Source organism: Lissotriton vulgaris, chromosome 10, assembly GCF_964263255.1.
Source record: "Lissotriton vulgaris chromosome 10, aLisVul1.2, whole genome shotgun sequence".
Lineage (NCBI taxonomy): Eukaryota > Metazoa > Chordata > Amphibia > Caudata > Salamandridae > Lissotriton > Lissotriton vulgaris.
This window is the reverse complement of record NC_141698.1, coordinates 344618588-344637080: the sequence shown is the minus strand read 5'-3', so window position 1 is coordinate 344637080 and position 18493 is coordinate 344618588. Positions and strand designations below refer to the sequence as shown.

The window sequence follows — 18493 nt, the reverse complement described above, 5'->3', positions numbered from 1 at the left end:
CATCCTCGTTTGTTGGAAAAACGTCCTTGGGTCCCAGAGTCTTCTCCTCTTGAAGTTGCTTCCCTAAATTCTGCAGCCACTCCTCCATGTCTGGGACTACCATCCTAACGCTCATACACAAAGGGCCCTTCTTCTACTATCTCTAGTTAACCTTGCACCTGCAAAGGCACGCACATAAATCGGCTCACAGTTCCATGCTACTTGCAATTAATTTTCTAAAGCAACCTTCTAGAAAAGACATTTCCATGATTTAGTGTTAAGAGAAACATTATCAGTTCGGCCTACACAGCCTTTCTCCCCACCTGGGCCTCTGCACGTTTCTGTGTATCACATTCTAACATGAGCAAATACATTTTCGTTCGTTAGGCCTTCATCATTATAACAAAAGAATACATTTTCTAACTTAAACACTTCTATGTCGTTATATGAATACAATAATGAATTTCTAAATACGTATTTGAATACATCAATGACTTATTGAGCATCCCTTTGTAGTGTAGTTCCTAGTTTCCCACTAGGCCCTGCGCATTGGAATAACATAAACAGTAGTATCGACGTGGAACTGCTTATATTCCAGGCCTCCACTGACTATGCTAAACTTAATTGGGTTGTGTTACCAACTAGCTCAGAGGTCACTGGAAACTTTCTTCTCTGCATAGGAAGTGATCAGCTTCCTTGGCACAGACAAGAAGGGATTCAGCTTTCCAACAACCGTGCAACATGACAACTTTGCTCCTCAGATCAAGAGTCGATCTCTAGGGTCGTGTGAAACAATAGACATAGATTTCACTCAGTCAGTCTAGTGCAGTTTACTTTCACAGTATGTAGAGAATAGAGAGACGGGCGTGTATCAATAAAGGTTAACATTTATTGAACAGTCTTTCTTCTCATACAAGAGAAATGTATTGCCACAATTGCAATAACTGTTATTATAAAAAGTACGTACAGTAAGATAAGAATAGCAAAATAGAACTGTAAAAGCATTGATATGGTTTCTTAGCCATACAATGGTTTAAAAGTAATAAAACATATATACAGTCATATATACATTAGGCTAACATACTCAACTGGTGCTTCTAACTAAGCCTACCCCAGTGTGCCTGACCTAAGCCTAACACGTGAGAAGGGGAGTAAGTAAGTAGCTTAAGTTAAGTTGGTTTTGCCAAGGTTTGTTTCAAGAATTCTCGTCTAAGGGTTTAGTCAACACCATACCTCTGAATAGAATGATGGAGGATTGGTATCTCCTTCAGGGGTCTCTCTCGATATCCCAGTCACCTGCGAGGGTAAACTGGAAGCGCCGGGACTGGATTTCTCTGCACGAGAAAGGCAGCGGCTTCTCTCAGCGCGTCGAGGAAGGAGGGGTGACAGCGTCCGCGGGCAGCTGGGCTGGATGTCTTCGCAGAGGACGGCTGCACGGCTCCTCAAGCGTACTGCACCATAGGTCGCGCTGTAGCGGCGATAATGGTAATCAGTAGCTTCACCACCACAGGATAGCAGGCTGCAGCGACAGAGTGCTAGTTTTTACCAACACGGGGTCATGCAGGCAGCTGGCATCAGCAACATGTTCGCTCATTGCTTAAGGCAACGTTGGTAATATTTATACCTGACAGGTGCCGGGTTTGACGCAAGTTTGCTGGACATAAGACGTCAATTAAAGATGTCACTAGGAAGTGATAGTTATCAGTTGCTCATTAGAGTTCCATTACTAATCAAAACATAGCAAGCGGGGATTTCCAGGTTTGCTAAGTTTTTATCTTGTTGAAGAACTCGGAGTGTTATCTAGGAATATCAGATAGTGACTGCTGCTCTGTCATTGCACTAATTGGTCGCAAAGGAAGTAGCAGAGAGTCATGCTGGAATGTGGCTCTGTGGCTCTGCTCGTGTGAGGCCAGAGATGACTTTACAGAAAATCGCACTTGAACGGTTATGCCAATATAGGGAATAAAGGGCTTTATAGCCGAATAGGGGCATAAGGTCACAGTATCGATCAGGAACCTAGATAAGCACATGACACCCACTCCACGAATTCATGTCCATCAAAATTACTAAAACTAAGCAATTAGATGCATGTGTAACATTGTGTAACATAGCCCACCCCAAAATACATAAATGCATTCGAAATAGGCGTACTTGTAATACATGGAATTTAGGTACTGTACGTTTTTTAAAGCATAGTAATCATTCAAAAGGTATTGCATATGAAATCAATGAACGATTATGCAAAAAGAATTACACATGAAGTATCTCTGACAGAAGAAATGCGAGATAAATCATCACATAAAAATGCATTGTAATAATATGTGTGCTAGAGGCTGGTGTTATGTTGTTATGTCTCTAGATGTGTTTTTAGAAATAGAAGTGTGAAGCTTCTGTTCTCTAGGAATAGTTTTTACGTTAAGCAAAGAATTGTTCGTGCCAAAAAGGGTCAATATTAAAAAAATTGTCCAATTCAAAGAAAAATCAGTTTACCAAAGCTCCTGGCAGTTTTATGTTGATCAAAACTGAAGGCCGAATTCAGAGTTCATGGGAACGCCGTGTGTCGGAAAAGCTTCTCAAAAAGTTATTGTTTCTCTGTGGGTGAGAACATCGTATCAGACAGGCTCGCAAAGAATTGGTCTACAAAATCAGGTGATAGTTCAACCAAATTAGATAGCGCTGAAACTTGGCAGGTGTGAGAATGATTGCTGTCATCGAAGGCAGGATCAGCAATGCTCACAGAACGTTGTACCTGGATGATGTTGCTTTTGTCACTCGCTCCACTGTTACCACTTGGCTGTAGTACAGGAGTCTCCACGAATGCCGTCATCAGGATTGGTAGCCGCTGGGGACAACACAATGCGTGAGCCGTTATTGGACTTAGCAAAGTATCGACGTCCATTGGTACTGCTGATGGAAGTGAAAGACAGATGTCCAACACGCATTCATCGCCGCAAAGCATACACCGTAGCACAGGTAAAATGCAATTTTGCCATATTGGTCTGAATGAAAGGAACCAGGTCATGTTTAGATCTCTCAGCCTGGCCAATCCAAGGACGTTAGTTATCCTGTCCCTGTAGCGCATTGCTAGGATTGTTTCTTCCATTCCCATGGGAGCTATGTCTGAGCCGAGGCTTGCCATAACGTAGCAGGAGGGTCAAAAATAGAATCCCTGCGATGAGTCCAAAAAATAGTGGAATACCACCAAAGATGGAGTGCACAAAATTAGGAAAGATTCCCAAAATTGCCTGGAAGGGTGTTAGCAGTCCCGTAAAGACTGTCTTAAATATGCCTGGGATGCTTGTAGCACTAGACATGTTAAGGAGTTGCTCGAGCATTTGTACGAAATGCACAGGGCAATTTGTTGATAAAAGGTCATGGACCTCAGTAGCCGTCCTTGCGACTAGAAGATCATACGTCTCTTTAGATGACGTTATAGGCACTGTTGTCTGTAAAAGCACAGATTTCATTTTGCTTAATGTATCAATTCGTATAGAATAGAGATTCAGACGAGGCCAGAGGGGAGTCACTATGTCTGGAGGCCCGCTCGGGAACAATGCTTGCATGCAACATTTGACCATGGACGTTACTTGTACTAGATAACTTTTTCCGGGCGCGAGGCCACAGCACCTGTGATCCGTTCTTAGAATGTAACTCCCGTTTGCGAGTTGCATAAAGAAGGGCTCTATCTGAGTTGCAGGTGTGACTAGCTGGTGGCATGAAAGGTTGTTTGAATTTCCATCACATGCTCCGTGTAAATTAATACCCTGACACAAAAGTATACCGCTTAGTGAGTGTTTACAATTTTCACCACTAAGAAATACATTTTTGTCGCTGTCACTATAGCAAGAATGAGTGTATGGTAATTTCCATTCGGATTTAACATATCCCTTACCCAATTGTTCATACTGGCCAGCAGGTATGTATTCAAGGCACTTTTTAAAGCGGAAAGTTGTTATCGGAATTGTGATAATTCCGTGTATTATCCATTCAATGACAGGGCTCTCTGACATTGTCAATGGTAATCTCTCGAGTTTCTCGATGCTCAAGATTGTATAGTCTGCCCCTTTCTGTGCCAAACTGATCTGTTTATCAGTAAGGTTAAAAATGGAAAATAATGACGTTGTGTTTATCAGACGCCAAGGCACATAGCCTGAACGAAGATTTTGCAGCGTCCAGCCTAATTCTATAATAGAGCGTAATTGAGACTGGCCATGTTGTAACATTAGCAAATCTCTGTCTATCACATCAAAGGCAGAGGATACAATATTGTCCAAAGAATATATTCTGGAAGACAGAGTCATTAACCCATTGTCTACCACAGAAAGTGTTTTCTCCAAATTAATACGATCAATTTCTCGTATTTTTTCAGCAGTTTCAATTTGCTTTACTTTCCAAGCCTCGTTGTAAGCAGCATAGATGCTGGTCGCTATGAAACGCTTTTGACGCTGTTTGCGTGGTCCAAGAATGAAATCGCGCAAATCAGCACCATCTTTTAATAAAGACAAGTGTTGCTTAATTTCAGCCAGTGTGGATGTAGTTAGCCATTCTAGGCAGAGTTTCCCTACACTGTATGTGGTTATAATTCCTGGATGTTGTCTCTGGGAGTATCTTGGGTCTAATCTGGTCATTTTTAACCCCTGTGTTTTATTCAGGAACCTATCTTGACAGCTATTTGTGTCTGTAGGCCAGATTAACCACTTTTTCCAATCAGGATGTGTTCTGTTGAAATGTAAAATGTGTGACACGTCTAACTCATTATCTGCAGTTGCATTCTCAGCTATTGGCTTTGGTATAGACGGTGTTTTCATTTCTTTGTTCTTGGCTAGGCCAAGACAAGATGTTCGGTGTACAGTGTCATTTAAAAATAACATTTGTTCTGGTATCATGCAGGTTCTAAACAGTGCTTCTATGCCTTGCACCTGCCAATCTTTTGTACCCCAAATTGTTTTCGTTTCAATATTATTTTTCCAATAATCAAAACCAATTGTCATCATTTTGTCATAAAAATGCTTCTGAATATATCAATTTAGAATTTGTCAGCATTGTTTTCATTCCTGTTTTATCTAACAGTTTATAATAAAACGTTTCTGCATCACTGGTGTTAAACCCTGAAAAATATTTGAATTTCTCAAAAAATGCTTTTGAACTGCTTTTAGGTGGTGTAGAACAATGTTCCCATTGATTATACATAAAAACATTTCTAGGCTGTGCAGATTTATGCAAGTAATGATCCCCATAGTGGGTGTAACAGAATAACTGCTCATAACTAGATGAACCTTGTAAATAATCATGATCTGTGAATCTAGCTGACATTACTAAATCAGACATCATGTCATTAATACTGTTAAAGTCCCAATCATCAGAGAATGTACTTGGTGTCACAAAGTCACTTAAGGAAACCTTTAGTTGATGAGGATACTTCAGGATTTCGACCGGACCATAGATCTCATAGTCTGTTTTCTCCCATACTACCCCACCAGGTATTGGAATTGCTGTGACATTTACTGTTGACAGTTCTCTTTTCTTCACGTGGGATGATCTGTGTGGTTTCAGGACTAGGTTGATGTTCTGACTTGCTGTGTCCATTCAATTGTAATGAACTTTCCTAAAATTAAAACTAAAATTAGGCAGAGTAGGAGTATGAATACCCCTGAGATAATCCAATGCTCAATCAACGGTGAATCCAGATATAATTCTTTGATTTGTTGAAGGAGTCCTGTTGTATTTTCTTTAGCATACTTTTTTGTTTCTGGCATCACTTCCGGGTCATTTAAATCTTCAGAGAAGTTGTCGAAGTTGATGAAATAACCAGAGGCAGTTCTGTCAATTGATGGGATTGTTCTTTCAATCTGTCTCTCGGTAGCACTTTCTGATGCCACATCATTGTAGACTGGTGTTGTTTCTTGACGAACTGTTTCAATCTGTGTTTCAAGAGGCACGAGTTCCATGGCATTATTGCATAGTCCTTCATTGTGCACTGCAGGCTGATCAAATGTGATGAGTCTTTCAGTTTGAACCTCTTGGATTGTTGCAAGTTTGGGTATTCTGTTGTTTCTTGGGAGTCCACTGGGCCTACTGTTGATTATAGGCCACATGCTTGTGGTTTTACCAGATCGATGGACACGACTCTGTTCTCCTTTTTACCAGCAAGGGGCGGTAGCACAACTGATCTTGTTCCGGTGACTGCCAAGACAGGTACTGCTTTTCTGTAAGAAGGCCCAAATTCCTTCTTAACCGCGATCTTTTCTCTGACTAGATCCCCAATCTTTGGAATCCAGACAGGCCTTGCTGGGGCTGTTGCGGGTGGTGCCTCGTCAGTGGTACTTGGCTGTTGCTTTAACTTTATGTTGCTTAATGATTTTCTTGTTTCATTCAGTTCCTGTAAAACAGCCAAACGGTCTTTTACATCAAAGTGCTTCGTTTCTTCTTGTACCACTGACATCTGACTATCGAGGTCCTGAACGTTCATTCTTATTCCGAACAATAGTTCGTATGGGCTGAAACCTTTTAGAGAATTTCTTGGCATGTTGTTAAGACTAGTCTGGACACTTATTAAATGTTTGACCCACCCAGCGCCTGAACCTAATACCTTCGCTGTTATAGATTGCTTTATGCCCCGGTTTTTTCTTTCTATCACACTATTGTATGACTGACAAGAATACCACAACCCAATTCCCATGCTGGCCATGGCCTCCTTATAGGCTCGAGAGCTGAAAGCAGGACCCTGGTCAGAGTGGAACGTGGTAATTGCGTATATGCCGATATGGACTCGCTAATCTTTTATAACCGTTCTAGCGTCAGCCGAGCGCTGGTGGCCTCATTATTTAAGTGCATTTCGTCTTAAACGTTGTACACTGGGACGCGCTTCTCTTCTTTGATTGCGCAGATAGACCGCCTTATGCTGTCTAGAAGGGATCCTGAAACTACACTGGCCTGTTCATTACTGCGATCTCTGTTGCAGTCTTCACAATTTTGAGCAAAACATTGAATATCTATACTCATTCCTGGCCACCAGTACTCTGATTGCAATTCTTTCAGAGAGGCTTTGATTGTTTGGTGTTTCAGACCCAACCCCATGTGTGCTTCCAGTAGGAAGAAGCCCCTCCTGCTCCTGTTTGGAATTACTCTATCCCCCACTCCAGGGATTCGAGCAAAAGGAACGGAGTTTGCATCGATTATGTATGCATAATTGAGTGGATAGTTTACGGGTAGTGCTGCACAGTCGCCTTTTACGGTCGTTTTTACTGCTAGCATGGTTTCCCCGTCTATATACTTATCTGTACGCTTTTTTGTGGCTACGGAAGCCGGTTTAGTTGCTTCCGTGGTGGCTGTATTAGCCAATGAATTCCCTGCAACGTGAACGCCATCACGTTGAAGACTCTGTGCGTGAATCACGTGAGTCTTTTGTAGTTCTTTGTGTAAAAGAGCTACTTGTTCCCAAAGCAATTTATGCTTTATTGTGGCACCTGTGTCATCTTTGTAGTCGTTTTCGATCCATCTCTGCAGTTTGTTGTTGTAAGAATTGACGCAAAAATGAGAATCGCACACGATAAGTGTGGGGAATTCGCGTTCTGCATTTTCGAGCGCCATCTTTAAAGATCTGATTTCAGTTCTTTGAACCGAACAGTTTCTTACAGATTCAGTTTTTGTTACTTTCGGTCTGAATTTACCGCACAGCCAACGACCTTTAATAATCGCACATGCTGCATTGTAGGATTTACTCTCTACATTAAAATGCTGTACAAAGCTATCTGTATAGATTATACATGCGTATTGTGGGAGAGGCAGGATTTCGATTGGCAGAGGATATTCTTCTTCATATTCTAAATCATTCAGTTCTTCGTATTGCGGGGCGAAATAGTATTTCACATCTTCCGCTCCTAGAGAATCTATGCACTGTATCCATTTTGGATCCAGTGACATTGTAGGCAGGTTTACTGGGCTGAATAGCGCCTCGAAGGCGGATTCCGCTGTAAGGATATTAATCCGTTTGCCGTGTGCTAGTTCTCTTTCATTTGCTAATGCGATTTGCACTGCGTTCACAGTTTTTTCTGTGCGCCTGAATGTTTTTTCTGCTTGTGTGTACAAGTGAGACTTAATTGAAATTGGTACCTTTTCTCCCTCATTAGAGGTTAGGTACGTGAATCCGCATCTTCCTGGGATGACTCGGATCACAAGATCGATCGTGTTGTCACGTGTATCTAATTTTGTTTTTGCTAACATGTCTGTTTGCAGTGATCTCAAAATTTCTGTGTGTTTTTGAGTCCAATTGATTTGTTTTAAATCAGGTTTAATTAGTTCGTAGAGAGGTTTAACCCTCTCTGCGTAATTTAGGATGTAAGTTCTTCCGAAATTCAGAAAACCTAGTATGGATTGTAAATTCTTCAGCGTTTTTGGAGCTTGGAGTACAGCGCACTTCTCTAAGAAGTTGTCCGCTAGGCTTTTTCCTTCACTTGATAATTCGTACCCTAAAAACAGTACTGTCAGATGGGCAATTCGAGACTTTTTAAAGTTGAATTTGTAACCCTCTGCTGCGAACCCAAGTATAATGGTGTTCACTCTTTTCAAGTGAGTATCCAAGTCGTCGTCTGTGAGATAAATATCATCTACGTAAGATAATGCTTCATCATCATAGATTTGTAGTAACTCTGTTACCCTAGCTGAGAATAGTCCTGGGCTGTTCTTGAACCCCTGTGGGAGTCGACAGAATTTTTTCTGTGACCCAAATGCGGAGAAAGCGGTCAAGTATCTGCTTTCTGGTGCAATGTTTTGACAAAAGAAACCATTAGAAATGTCTAATGTCGTTTTATATTTTTTCCTAACTATGTTATTCATTAGGGCTGCACTATGCGAGTTTTGTACTGCAAAGGTTTTGCAACATGTATTAAGGTGTCTGTAGTCCAAAACTAGACGATATGAATTGTCTGGCTTGGAGACAGGAAACAAAGGATTGTTCATTTGAGAGGTGCATGTTTCACTCACCCCCTGGTACTCAAGTTGATCTAAGATCTCCCTGACCTGTTTTTTAGCTTCTTGCTTTATGGGATACTGCCGTTGGGCAGTTGGTTCACTTTTTAGTTGGATTTTGTGAGGAGGTGAATCCTCATCCCATCCTACATGATTTTTATACAATGCAGGTGCCTGGGCTACAGCCCATTTCCTTGCATATGTGTATTTTTTGTGAATCGGTATGTGATTCGAGAAGGCAGGCATAATTACCTCTTCGCCACGAGGGCACTCCCTGACAAACTCCGGGGGCCAATCTTTTTCAGCTAACAGAATATCATAGCCTTTTGAGAGCTTATCCCAAAATAGACCCTTAACTTTCCTAGTCTTATCACCCTCTATACGCAATGTTATTTCGTATATTTTATGGGGCTCGCTCAGTCTGGCGTCGGCAGTTTCAACCTGAATGTATTCATTCGTGTCCACTGTCTCCAGATGACTCATCAAGATCTTGCGCGCTATACTGATCTCTGCTGCACTGTCCAACATTGTCAATGCCCACTCCCCGTTTTTCAACTGTGTCCTCAGTATTCTCGGCATGGTTGATTACTCTAATACTGGCTACCTTCTTTTTCTGAAATTGAGATTTCTTATTTTGAGCAGGTTCCTTGTCTTTGGACTTGGTGTGCTCTCCTGGGTCTGACCGTCCTCTTCTTTCCGAATTCTGTGGAAGAGATCGAGAGGGACGTGTATCAATACTTTGATATCTATCAGGTTTTTTTATATTATCCCTATTTCTAAGGTTATATCTTTTCTCAGAGGGCTCCCGTTGGGGAGACTGGCGTTCTCGAGTCGGAGTTCTTTCCCTCCGTCGAGGAGACCTTCCTCTGGACTGGAAAACTTTTTCCTTGGGAGTGGATTGTTTATTTCCATCCCAGCTCTTTTTAGGAGTGTTTGAATTATTTTTAATAAATAATTTTTCTGGATTTTCGAGCAGTTGGGGCTTAACTGGTTTCCCACCCAAGCTGTCTCTACCTAATTCTTCATAGCACTTTTCTATGATTTTTGCAAGCTCAACAGGATCTTTTATATCTGTTTCCCTCAACTTCTGGCGAATCGCCACAGATGCTGCTTCTCCCTTTACGTTGGCTAATAATATAGCCGTGACCTGCTTGAAATCTTTCAGTAATTTCATACCTAGATTTAAAGCGGGCTCTGGACCGAATTCATTTTGAATCTGTTTTAGCACGTCTGGTATTACCGCCATAGACGGAACACCGTGTGTTTTTGTGTAAATGGAAGCAAAGACTGTACCCCAAGTGTAACAGTCCTCCACGTGTGGTGCGATTCCCATAGGAAGGCAGATGGTCAAGATTCTGTGTTTCTCAATAGGGGTAGTATCAGGAAATACTGCCTCTATTTGAGTGATTTTCTGGGCTAACCAGAAAGGAATTGGTTCCCGTTTTACGGGTGTTTTACCAAGACATGACTGTATGTTCTGTGGTGTAATTTTATTTGTGTTCCCCTGATGAGGGGTCAGCTGTGGAGTATTAACAGCTGGCTGGACTGTTGCAGTCCGTATTACATATTGGACTAATTGCCTATGTATTTTTATTAATGTGTTTAGCTGTACTAACAGCTCTTCTCTGGACATTTTTGCAATGTCAGGATGTGGTGTGTAGCTGGCTAGAACCGGCCACGTGGCTCCTGGTCTACCTAGTGGACCGAGCCTGGTTATGTGATCATTGTGTTTTAGGGCGCCATTAAACCAGAGCAGGTGCTCTTGAAATTTAAGTGGGATTTCAATCTCCTCGAAAGGAGCGTACTCTCCCGGAGGTTCCTCTATTTTGTAATAGTGAAACTCTTGTGTTATAGCGTTTACCGCTGGAAAGTTTATCCATGAATAGAATACCTCTGTCTGCCGATACTCGTGAGCCTCTATCACGAAAATTACTGTACCACCTTGAGGTGTCAGTCCGTGTTCTATAAGTTTTAAAGTTATAGATCTTCTTAACTGGACCGGGATGATAATAGCACCCGGGTCTGTGTATTCGGGACCTTGCTGAGTCGCATCTACTGCGGCCCCAGTGGTGCCGTTGTTTTCTACTGACATTGTATAAATGCAGTTTTTGCAGAGTAGGTCTCCAAGGAGACAAAGATTAGATGCACAATATTTTGGAACACTGTATCCTTCAACGTTGAATAAACCAGAGCTTTACATAGGAATCTCTTCCTACTAAGGTCGGGCGGATTTTAACCTTTCACCCACTCCAGACGTCTATTGGAGTATTTACGGGAGAAAGGGGTGTGAAATATGCACGACTGAGTTACTCTACAAGTCTTACGTTAGTTTATCGCCTTACCAAACGTTAGGGCGCCATGTAGTGTAGTTCCTAGTTTCCCACTAGGCCCTGCGCATTGGAATAACATAAACAGTAGTATCGACGTGGAACTGCTTATATTCCAGGCCTCCACTGACTATGCTAAACTTAATTGGGTTGTGTTACCAACTAGCTCAGAGGTCACTGGAAACTTTCTTCTCTGCATAGGAAGTGATCAGCTTCCTTGGCACAGACAAGAAGGGATTCAGCTTTCCAACAACCGTGCAACATGACAACTTTGCTCCTCAGATCAAGAGTCGATCTCTAGGGTCGTGTGAAACAATAGACATAGATTTCACTCAGTCAGTCTAGTGCAGTTTACTTTCACAGTATGTAGAGAATAGAGAGACGGGCGTGTATCAATAAAGGTTAACATTTATTGAACAGTCTTTCTTCTCATACAAGAGAAATGTATTGCCACAATTGCAATAACTGTTATTATAAAAAGTACGTACAGTAAGATAAGAATAGCAAAATAGAACTGTAAAAGCATTGATATGGTTTCTTAGCCATACAATGGTTTAAAAGTAATAAAACATATATACAGTCATATATACATTAGGCTAACATACTCAACTGGTGCTTCTAACTAAGCCTACCCCAGTGTGCCTGACCTAAGCCTAACACGTGAGAAGGGGAGTAAGTAAGTAGCTTAAGTTAAGTTGGTTTTGCCAAGGTTTGTTTCAAGAATTCTCGTCTAAGGGTTTAGTCAACACCATACCTCTGAATAGAATGATGGAGGATTGGTATCTCCTTCAGGGGTCTCTCTCGATATCCCAGTCACCTGCGAGGGTAAACTGGAAGCGCCGGGACTGGATTTCTCTGCACGAGAAAGGCAGCGGCTTCTCTCAGCGCGTCGAGGAAGGAGGGGTGACAGCGTCCGCGGGCAGCTGGGCTGGATGTCTTCGCAGAGGACGGCTGCACGGCTCCTCAAGCGTACTGCACCATAGGTCGCGCTGTAGCGGCGATAATGGTAATCAGTAGCTTCACCACCAGAGGATAGCAGGCTGCAGCGACAGAGTGCTAGTTTTTACCAACACGGGGTCATGCAGGCAGCTGGCATCAGCAACATGTTCGCTCATTGCTTAAGGCAACGTTGGTAATATTTATACCTGACAGGTGCCGGGTTTGACGCAAGTTTGCTGGACATAAGACGTCAATTAAAGATGTCACTAGGAAGTGATAGTTATCAGTTGCTCATTAGAGTTCCATTACTAATCAAAACATAGCAAGCGGGGATTTCCAGGTTTGCTAAGTTTTTATCTTGTTGAAGAACTCGGAGTGTTATCTAGGAATATCAGATAGTGACTGCTGCTCTGTCATTGCACTAATTGGTCGCAAAGGAAGTAGCAGAGAGTCATGCTGGAATGTGGCTCTGTGGCTCTGCTCGTGTGAGGCCAGAGATGACTTTACAGAAAATCGCACTTGAACGGTTATGCCAATATAGGGAATAAAGGGCTTTATAGCCGAATAGGGGCATAAGGTCACAGTATCGATCAGGAACCTAGATAAGCACATGACACCTTAATTGAATTAGTGTTTCACTGCAAACAATATTTCCAGTTTAACGTGGCATTAGTACTTCCAAACCACTTTACGTTACTCCGGGTAAATTCTAATACATTATTACATAATCCTACATCACATTTAAACATGATTATAATCCTTTATATATGCGGGTGCTGATTACTCATGAATATGGTGCACCCCTACAATTTCTAACTCAGTTTTACGCTCTCTCAGAACTTTACCACAACTAACCAGTGCTAAAGTGAGTGTGCTCTCTCCTTAAAACATGGTAAGATTGGCTTATACCCAATTGGCATATACAGTTTACTTGTAAGTACCTAGGAAAGTGGCACCACATGAGGTCAGGGCCTGTAAATTAAATGCTACTAGTGGGCTTGCAACACTGATTGTGCCATCCACTTAAGTAGCCATTTAAACATGTCTCAGGCTTGCCATTTTGTGCAGTTTTAAATTGCATTTTCGACCTGGCAGAATAAACCTCTGGCCAGGCCCAACCCTTCCTTTTTTAATACATATGTCACCCCTAAATTAGACCTTGGATAGCCACAGGGCAGGGTGCAGTGTATTTAAATAGTTGGACATGTACTTTTATGTTTTACATGTTCTGATAGTGAGAAAACTCTTAAATCCATGTTTTACTACTGCAAGGCCTACCTCTCCCATAGGATGACTTTGGAGTGATCTTATTACATTTAAAAAACAGTAACGCTGAAATGGGAACAGGTAACCATGTTTGGTGTCTTTGGAATTGTAATGAAAAATCCTTTTATGTTAGTTGGATTTTAAATTACATTTTTTAAAATGCCACTTTTAGAAAGTTGCAAAAATAACAAATGATGAATAGAATGCAGAACAATGTCATACATTCACCCCAGTACAGAGATCTGGGCCTAAATCCATTGTCTTTTTTGCTCCCCATGCTATTCCGGTTTGGACCCAGCCATATGAAAATCAGGCTTGACCCTGCGCCCAATGGGAACAGTCCAGCCCTAACTACCAGGCCAGGTCCTCCCTGGACTGAAAACAAGCATACTAGGACTGATTTAAGGGTTTCACCCCTCATCAGCCAGGATAGCTTGACTCCAGTGGCATGGAGAGCACGAGACCCACGTCTGGGCCTACGCATCCCACTCAGGGAGACAAAAGCAAAAATAACAAATGATGGACAGAATGCAGAACAGTGTCATACATTCACCCCAGTATAGAGATCTGGGCCTAAATCTATCGTTGTTTTGCTCCCCATGCCATTCCAGATTGGACCCAGCCATATGCAAGTAAGTCTTGACCCTGCTCCCAATGAGAACAGCCCAGCTCACTGTGCCACTGGATTCAAGCTAGCCTGGCTGATGATGGGTGATGCCCCGAAACCGGTCCCAGGATGCTTGTTTCCGGTCCATTGAGGGCCTTGTTTGGCAGTTCTTGATGGACTGCTCACATGAGGCACAGCGTTCAAGATTGTTTTATCATATGGCTGGGTCTAAGCTGGGATGGCATGGTGAGTAAAAGAACGATAGATTTAACCCAGATCCTTTGACTGGGGGTGAATGTTTGCTTTGCTCTGCAGCTGTGTGTCCTTTACTTTTAGGAAGTTGGCACTTTCTTGCCTTAGCCCTTTTGGGCCAAATGTAAAATGAAGTACAAATCGCGATTTCCAAATTGCGATTCTTACCAAATCAGAATTAGGAAATCGCAGTTCCTTACAAAAGAAAACGTTAAACTTCTATTTAGCGGTTCCGAGTGGGTCACAAATTGACCTACCTCATGAATATTAAAGAGGTAGGTCGCAATGTTCGACTCATCAAGAATTGCAGCCATCACAGAGATGGTGGCCTACTGAGGTCAGCAGACCACCATGTCTGTGATTGCTTTTAAATAAAGTCATCTTTTTTTTAAAAAATCTGTAGCCGAGTTGTCCTCAAAGGAAAAGGGGATACATTTGAAATTTCAAAAAAGGAAACTTTCGGACAACTGCCTGCTCTTGAAATACATTTTCAACATTCTCAAAGGTGAAGGGGTGCTAATGAGACCCCTTCCCATTTGCAAATGTGTTACCACCACTTTTAAAATGGTGGTAAAGCATTACTGTTTGGCAACCAGAATTTGGTATTTGGAAGGGACACCCAAAACACGTCCTTTCCACTTACTGAATCGCAAATACAAATTGCAATTTCGTAACCAGTTACGGAATACCACTTTACATTTTGTACATTCGAAAAGCATTTTTCCGGTTGCAAATGACCCGATTTTGTGAATCGTGCCATTTGCAAACTGAAACATGCTTTGCACATCTGGCCCTTAGTGCCTGCAGCCTGCCTCTAGATCACATGACTGGGTGTAGCTGACAGTTGTGCTTTTTGTATTCCTCCTAGACAGCCACATACAATAGCGTGATTAGGTGTGTCTGTATGGGCCATCACTGGCAGAATGGGGGCGGGGGCAGAGCTTGAAACAGCCCTACTTACACTTGACTAGACTGTGTCCTTCCTCCACACAAAAGGTTACATACCCCCTGTATTTAGTCTGGAGCCAGGGAAGGGAAGGCAAGTAACCTGTGCTCTTCAAAGGGAAACCTCTAGAAGCTTCTCCCACTTCAGAGGAGGCACCTGCTATAAATATTGGATATCAGCTACCACCTTTCCTGTCCACTTGTGAACCTGTGGACTCCGCCAGGAAGAGAGCCTCCAGTGCTGTTGAAAGGACTGCCACTTTGCTGATCTGAGGGATTGCTGCCTAACTTCTCTCTTGCCTGGGTGAGAAAGACTGGACCTGCATCTTTAAACCAGGACCAAAGAGTGATTGTGAGGGCCAGGTGACTGGCCTCCTGATCAGAAGCTTCAGGCTTTCAACGACCTTGAACCCAGCACTTGGACTTTGCTGTCTGTGAGTCCTGCCCTCCAAAGCTGTGCCACCCCAATTCTGGAACCTTGGAAGTGGGACTTAAGGTACTCTGGTAAGCCCAGCAGTGGTCCCCATCAAAAACCAATGTGAAGTGCTGAGAAGCCCCGCAAAACCTCGCCTCATAGCTGTCAGCCTCATTGAAATTGATGCAAAGCATCGCTGCACAGCTTCTAGCCTCATTGGAACCATCACAACATGATGCAAAGCTAAGCTTTACTGCACGGCCCATCGGAACTCATACAGAGCCCTGCTAAGCATTACTGCACAGCTTCATCGGAACCCAACAATACAATGCAAAGTCTCGCGAAGCAAGGCTGTGTAGACCACGCACCAGGATTTAAGGTATTTTGTTCTGCAGGCCTAACTCGGTCGCTGTAGCCGGGCCGCTCTCCATCGCGGTCGGCCTGAACTTGTGACTCTGCCCCCGACCAGATACCCACAGTTGGTGCTTTGTTCTTTTTGGGGCTATTTTAAATGAAACCTTTAAAGTTTCATTTCTCTGGTTCTACTGATCGGAGTTTTGACATTTTGGTCTTTATCTATTGATTAAAGTTTGCCCTGTGTTTCTCAATTGGTGTGGGAGTTTTATTTTGTTGTGGTTTCACTTTATTACTGTTTGAAGTGCTGCGTGAATACTTTACCAATTGCCTCAAAGTTAGGCCTGACTGCTCTGTGCCAAGCTACCAGAGGTTTTAACACAGATTCATTTGGTATTTGCTTGTGCCTCGCCCTGGCAAGGATTGTGGTTGCTGCTTGAGTAGGGTTTCACCCCCGCCCCATATCAACCAGTAACCCAATTTCTCATGGTTAGCACGTCAAGACTATGAAATAATGAACTTTTTGATGGAGAAGTTGCAGTGGAATTAGGAATATGTATGAGATTTTATGGTTGACATGTTGATATTGCTTTAATCAACTTCATTTTGATCCATTGTGTGAAACATCTGTTGTACTGGTCTTTATTTTACTAAGGTAGGGCTGCAAATCGTTACTGTTAGAGCTGATGCAGCATCTCAGTCTTAGTTTATAAAGAGATCTGACAAGTATGGACTTATGAAGTTCCCAGTGGTCTGAACTGGTTGAGAGAAAAGTAAATGAATGCATGCATGCATTTCATATATCTGTGTCTTACGATTTGACCATAGGGCGAATAAGTTAAAGGCAATGTCAGTCACTTAACCACTGTGTGTTAAAAAAGGTAGGTAAACTTGAGGATATAATCGTATTTTCTACCAAGGCTTTTTTAATGAATTTTTACATAAATTATTGTCTGCAATTTCCTTCTTTCCTCCAACATCCTGTGTCTTGTAAGTCAAAGTGCAGATTGCACGTTCGATACACAGAAATCTCTGAGCAATTGCATCTTAAGAACATATCAATACTGATTGCACAAGAAATTGCTGTCTATAATTGAAACCTCAAATGTATTGACCTGAAGAAATAGACAATTTTCTTTTTTGTTGATGCTTGTATTAAGGAGTGGTGTGGGGCAGCCGACAAGATTACATCTCTGGTATGTTTTCACAATCCACAAGACAAGATACAACCACCTGCTTCATCTAGGAAGATTTTCAAGGCAGATACTTTATTTTCTTTTTATATGTTTGCTAAATGTTATTTTCTATACTCAGATACTATGGCAGAGATTTTCTGGGAAGATTTGTGATCCAACTTAACTTCCGGTGGTGTTTTGTCTTGGAATTATATGAGGTTCTGCATCCAAATTGGGTTAGGTATTACTAGGAAATCATTCAAATAAAGTCTGAAAATGGAATTGTATTCCTTAGAAGAAAAGTCCACAGGTTGGGTATGATAAATGCTATGTTTCTGTGGGTGATTTCCTGTTTTCCAACCTTACTCCAACCTTGCCCCACGCATATTCCTGGTGTTTTCAAAGAAATATCTGTTAACTGAAGGATATTACAAAGTGACATCAATTAGAGAATGGCATAACAAGTCTGTTGGCGCTGAGCTGCTCTGGTGATTCTATAACATCAGAGGTAAGTGATGCACCCCGACTGCAAGATTACAGTTTTCCTTTACAATCTTCTGGAACCTGGGCAACTTCAAAGATAAAGGATCTGCAGAGGGAACACTAGGTACATCATAACCTAGGTTACAGAATGTGCAGAACATTTTAAGGCATACCCGGCTCCTTTTAACAACCAGATATATAGGCAGATGGCGGGTTTATGTGGCATTCCTGTAAATGCTTTGTAAAAGCAGAGCTTCTAAAGTATTAACTCCAGGTGCTGAAACTGTTATGTTTAGGTTACACCAGTCATATATTGACAACTGCGATTACCCTATGTACACACTGTGCCTGCAGAAATCTGAGTGACGTTTTTCTTTTAATTCTAGCCCTATTGCTAAGAAGGACGTTCCTGTTACGCCTGCCCCTCCAAAAGAGCCAGAAGTTACTTCCCCATCTAAAACAATCGTATTAACCACATCGGCAAAGGATCTGGATTCCAAAGAGGTACCAGCACGAGAGCAGGAAGTAGTGAGTGTTGAGACTGAACAGTCCGAATCACCACCTAAAGTGGAAGTCACACGTCCAAGGTGAGGATTGAGGCATTTGTATTTTATTTTTGCTTGCATGCCTAATTGATTATTGCTTAATACTGCACTAAAAAGGTACTGCGAAGGGATGCAGGGAACAGCAGTACATAAGTGTTGGACCTGGTCCTTTTTGAAGGGCCACACCCCAACATTTTGCCTTCCTCCTCCACTTTTTGCTGAATTTGTTTTTGTTGGTT

At 42.2% G+C, this 18493-nt stretch overlaps 1 protein-coding gene across 1 annotated transcript in view; it reads left to right on the top strand.

Annotated features, from left to right (window-relative positions):
* KIF9 (kinesin family member 9) overlaps nt 1–18493 on the top strand; it is an 818529-nt gene that overhangs the window by 364880 nt on the left and 435156 nt on the right. The window contains exon 16 of the mRNA XM_086941121.1: nt 18096–18296. Coding sequence (XP_086797247.1) covers nt 18096–18296 — 201 coding nt within the window. The remainder of the gene's footprint in view (nt 1–18095; nt 18297–18493) is intronic.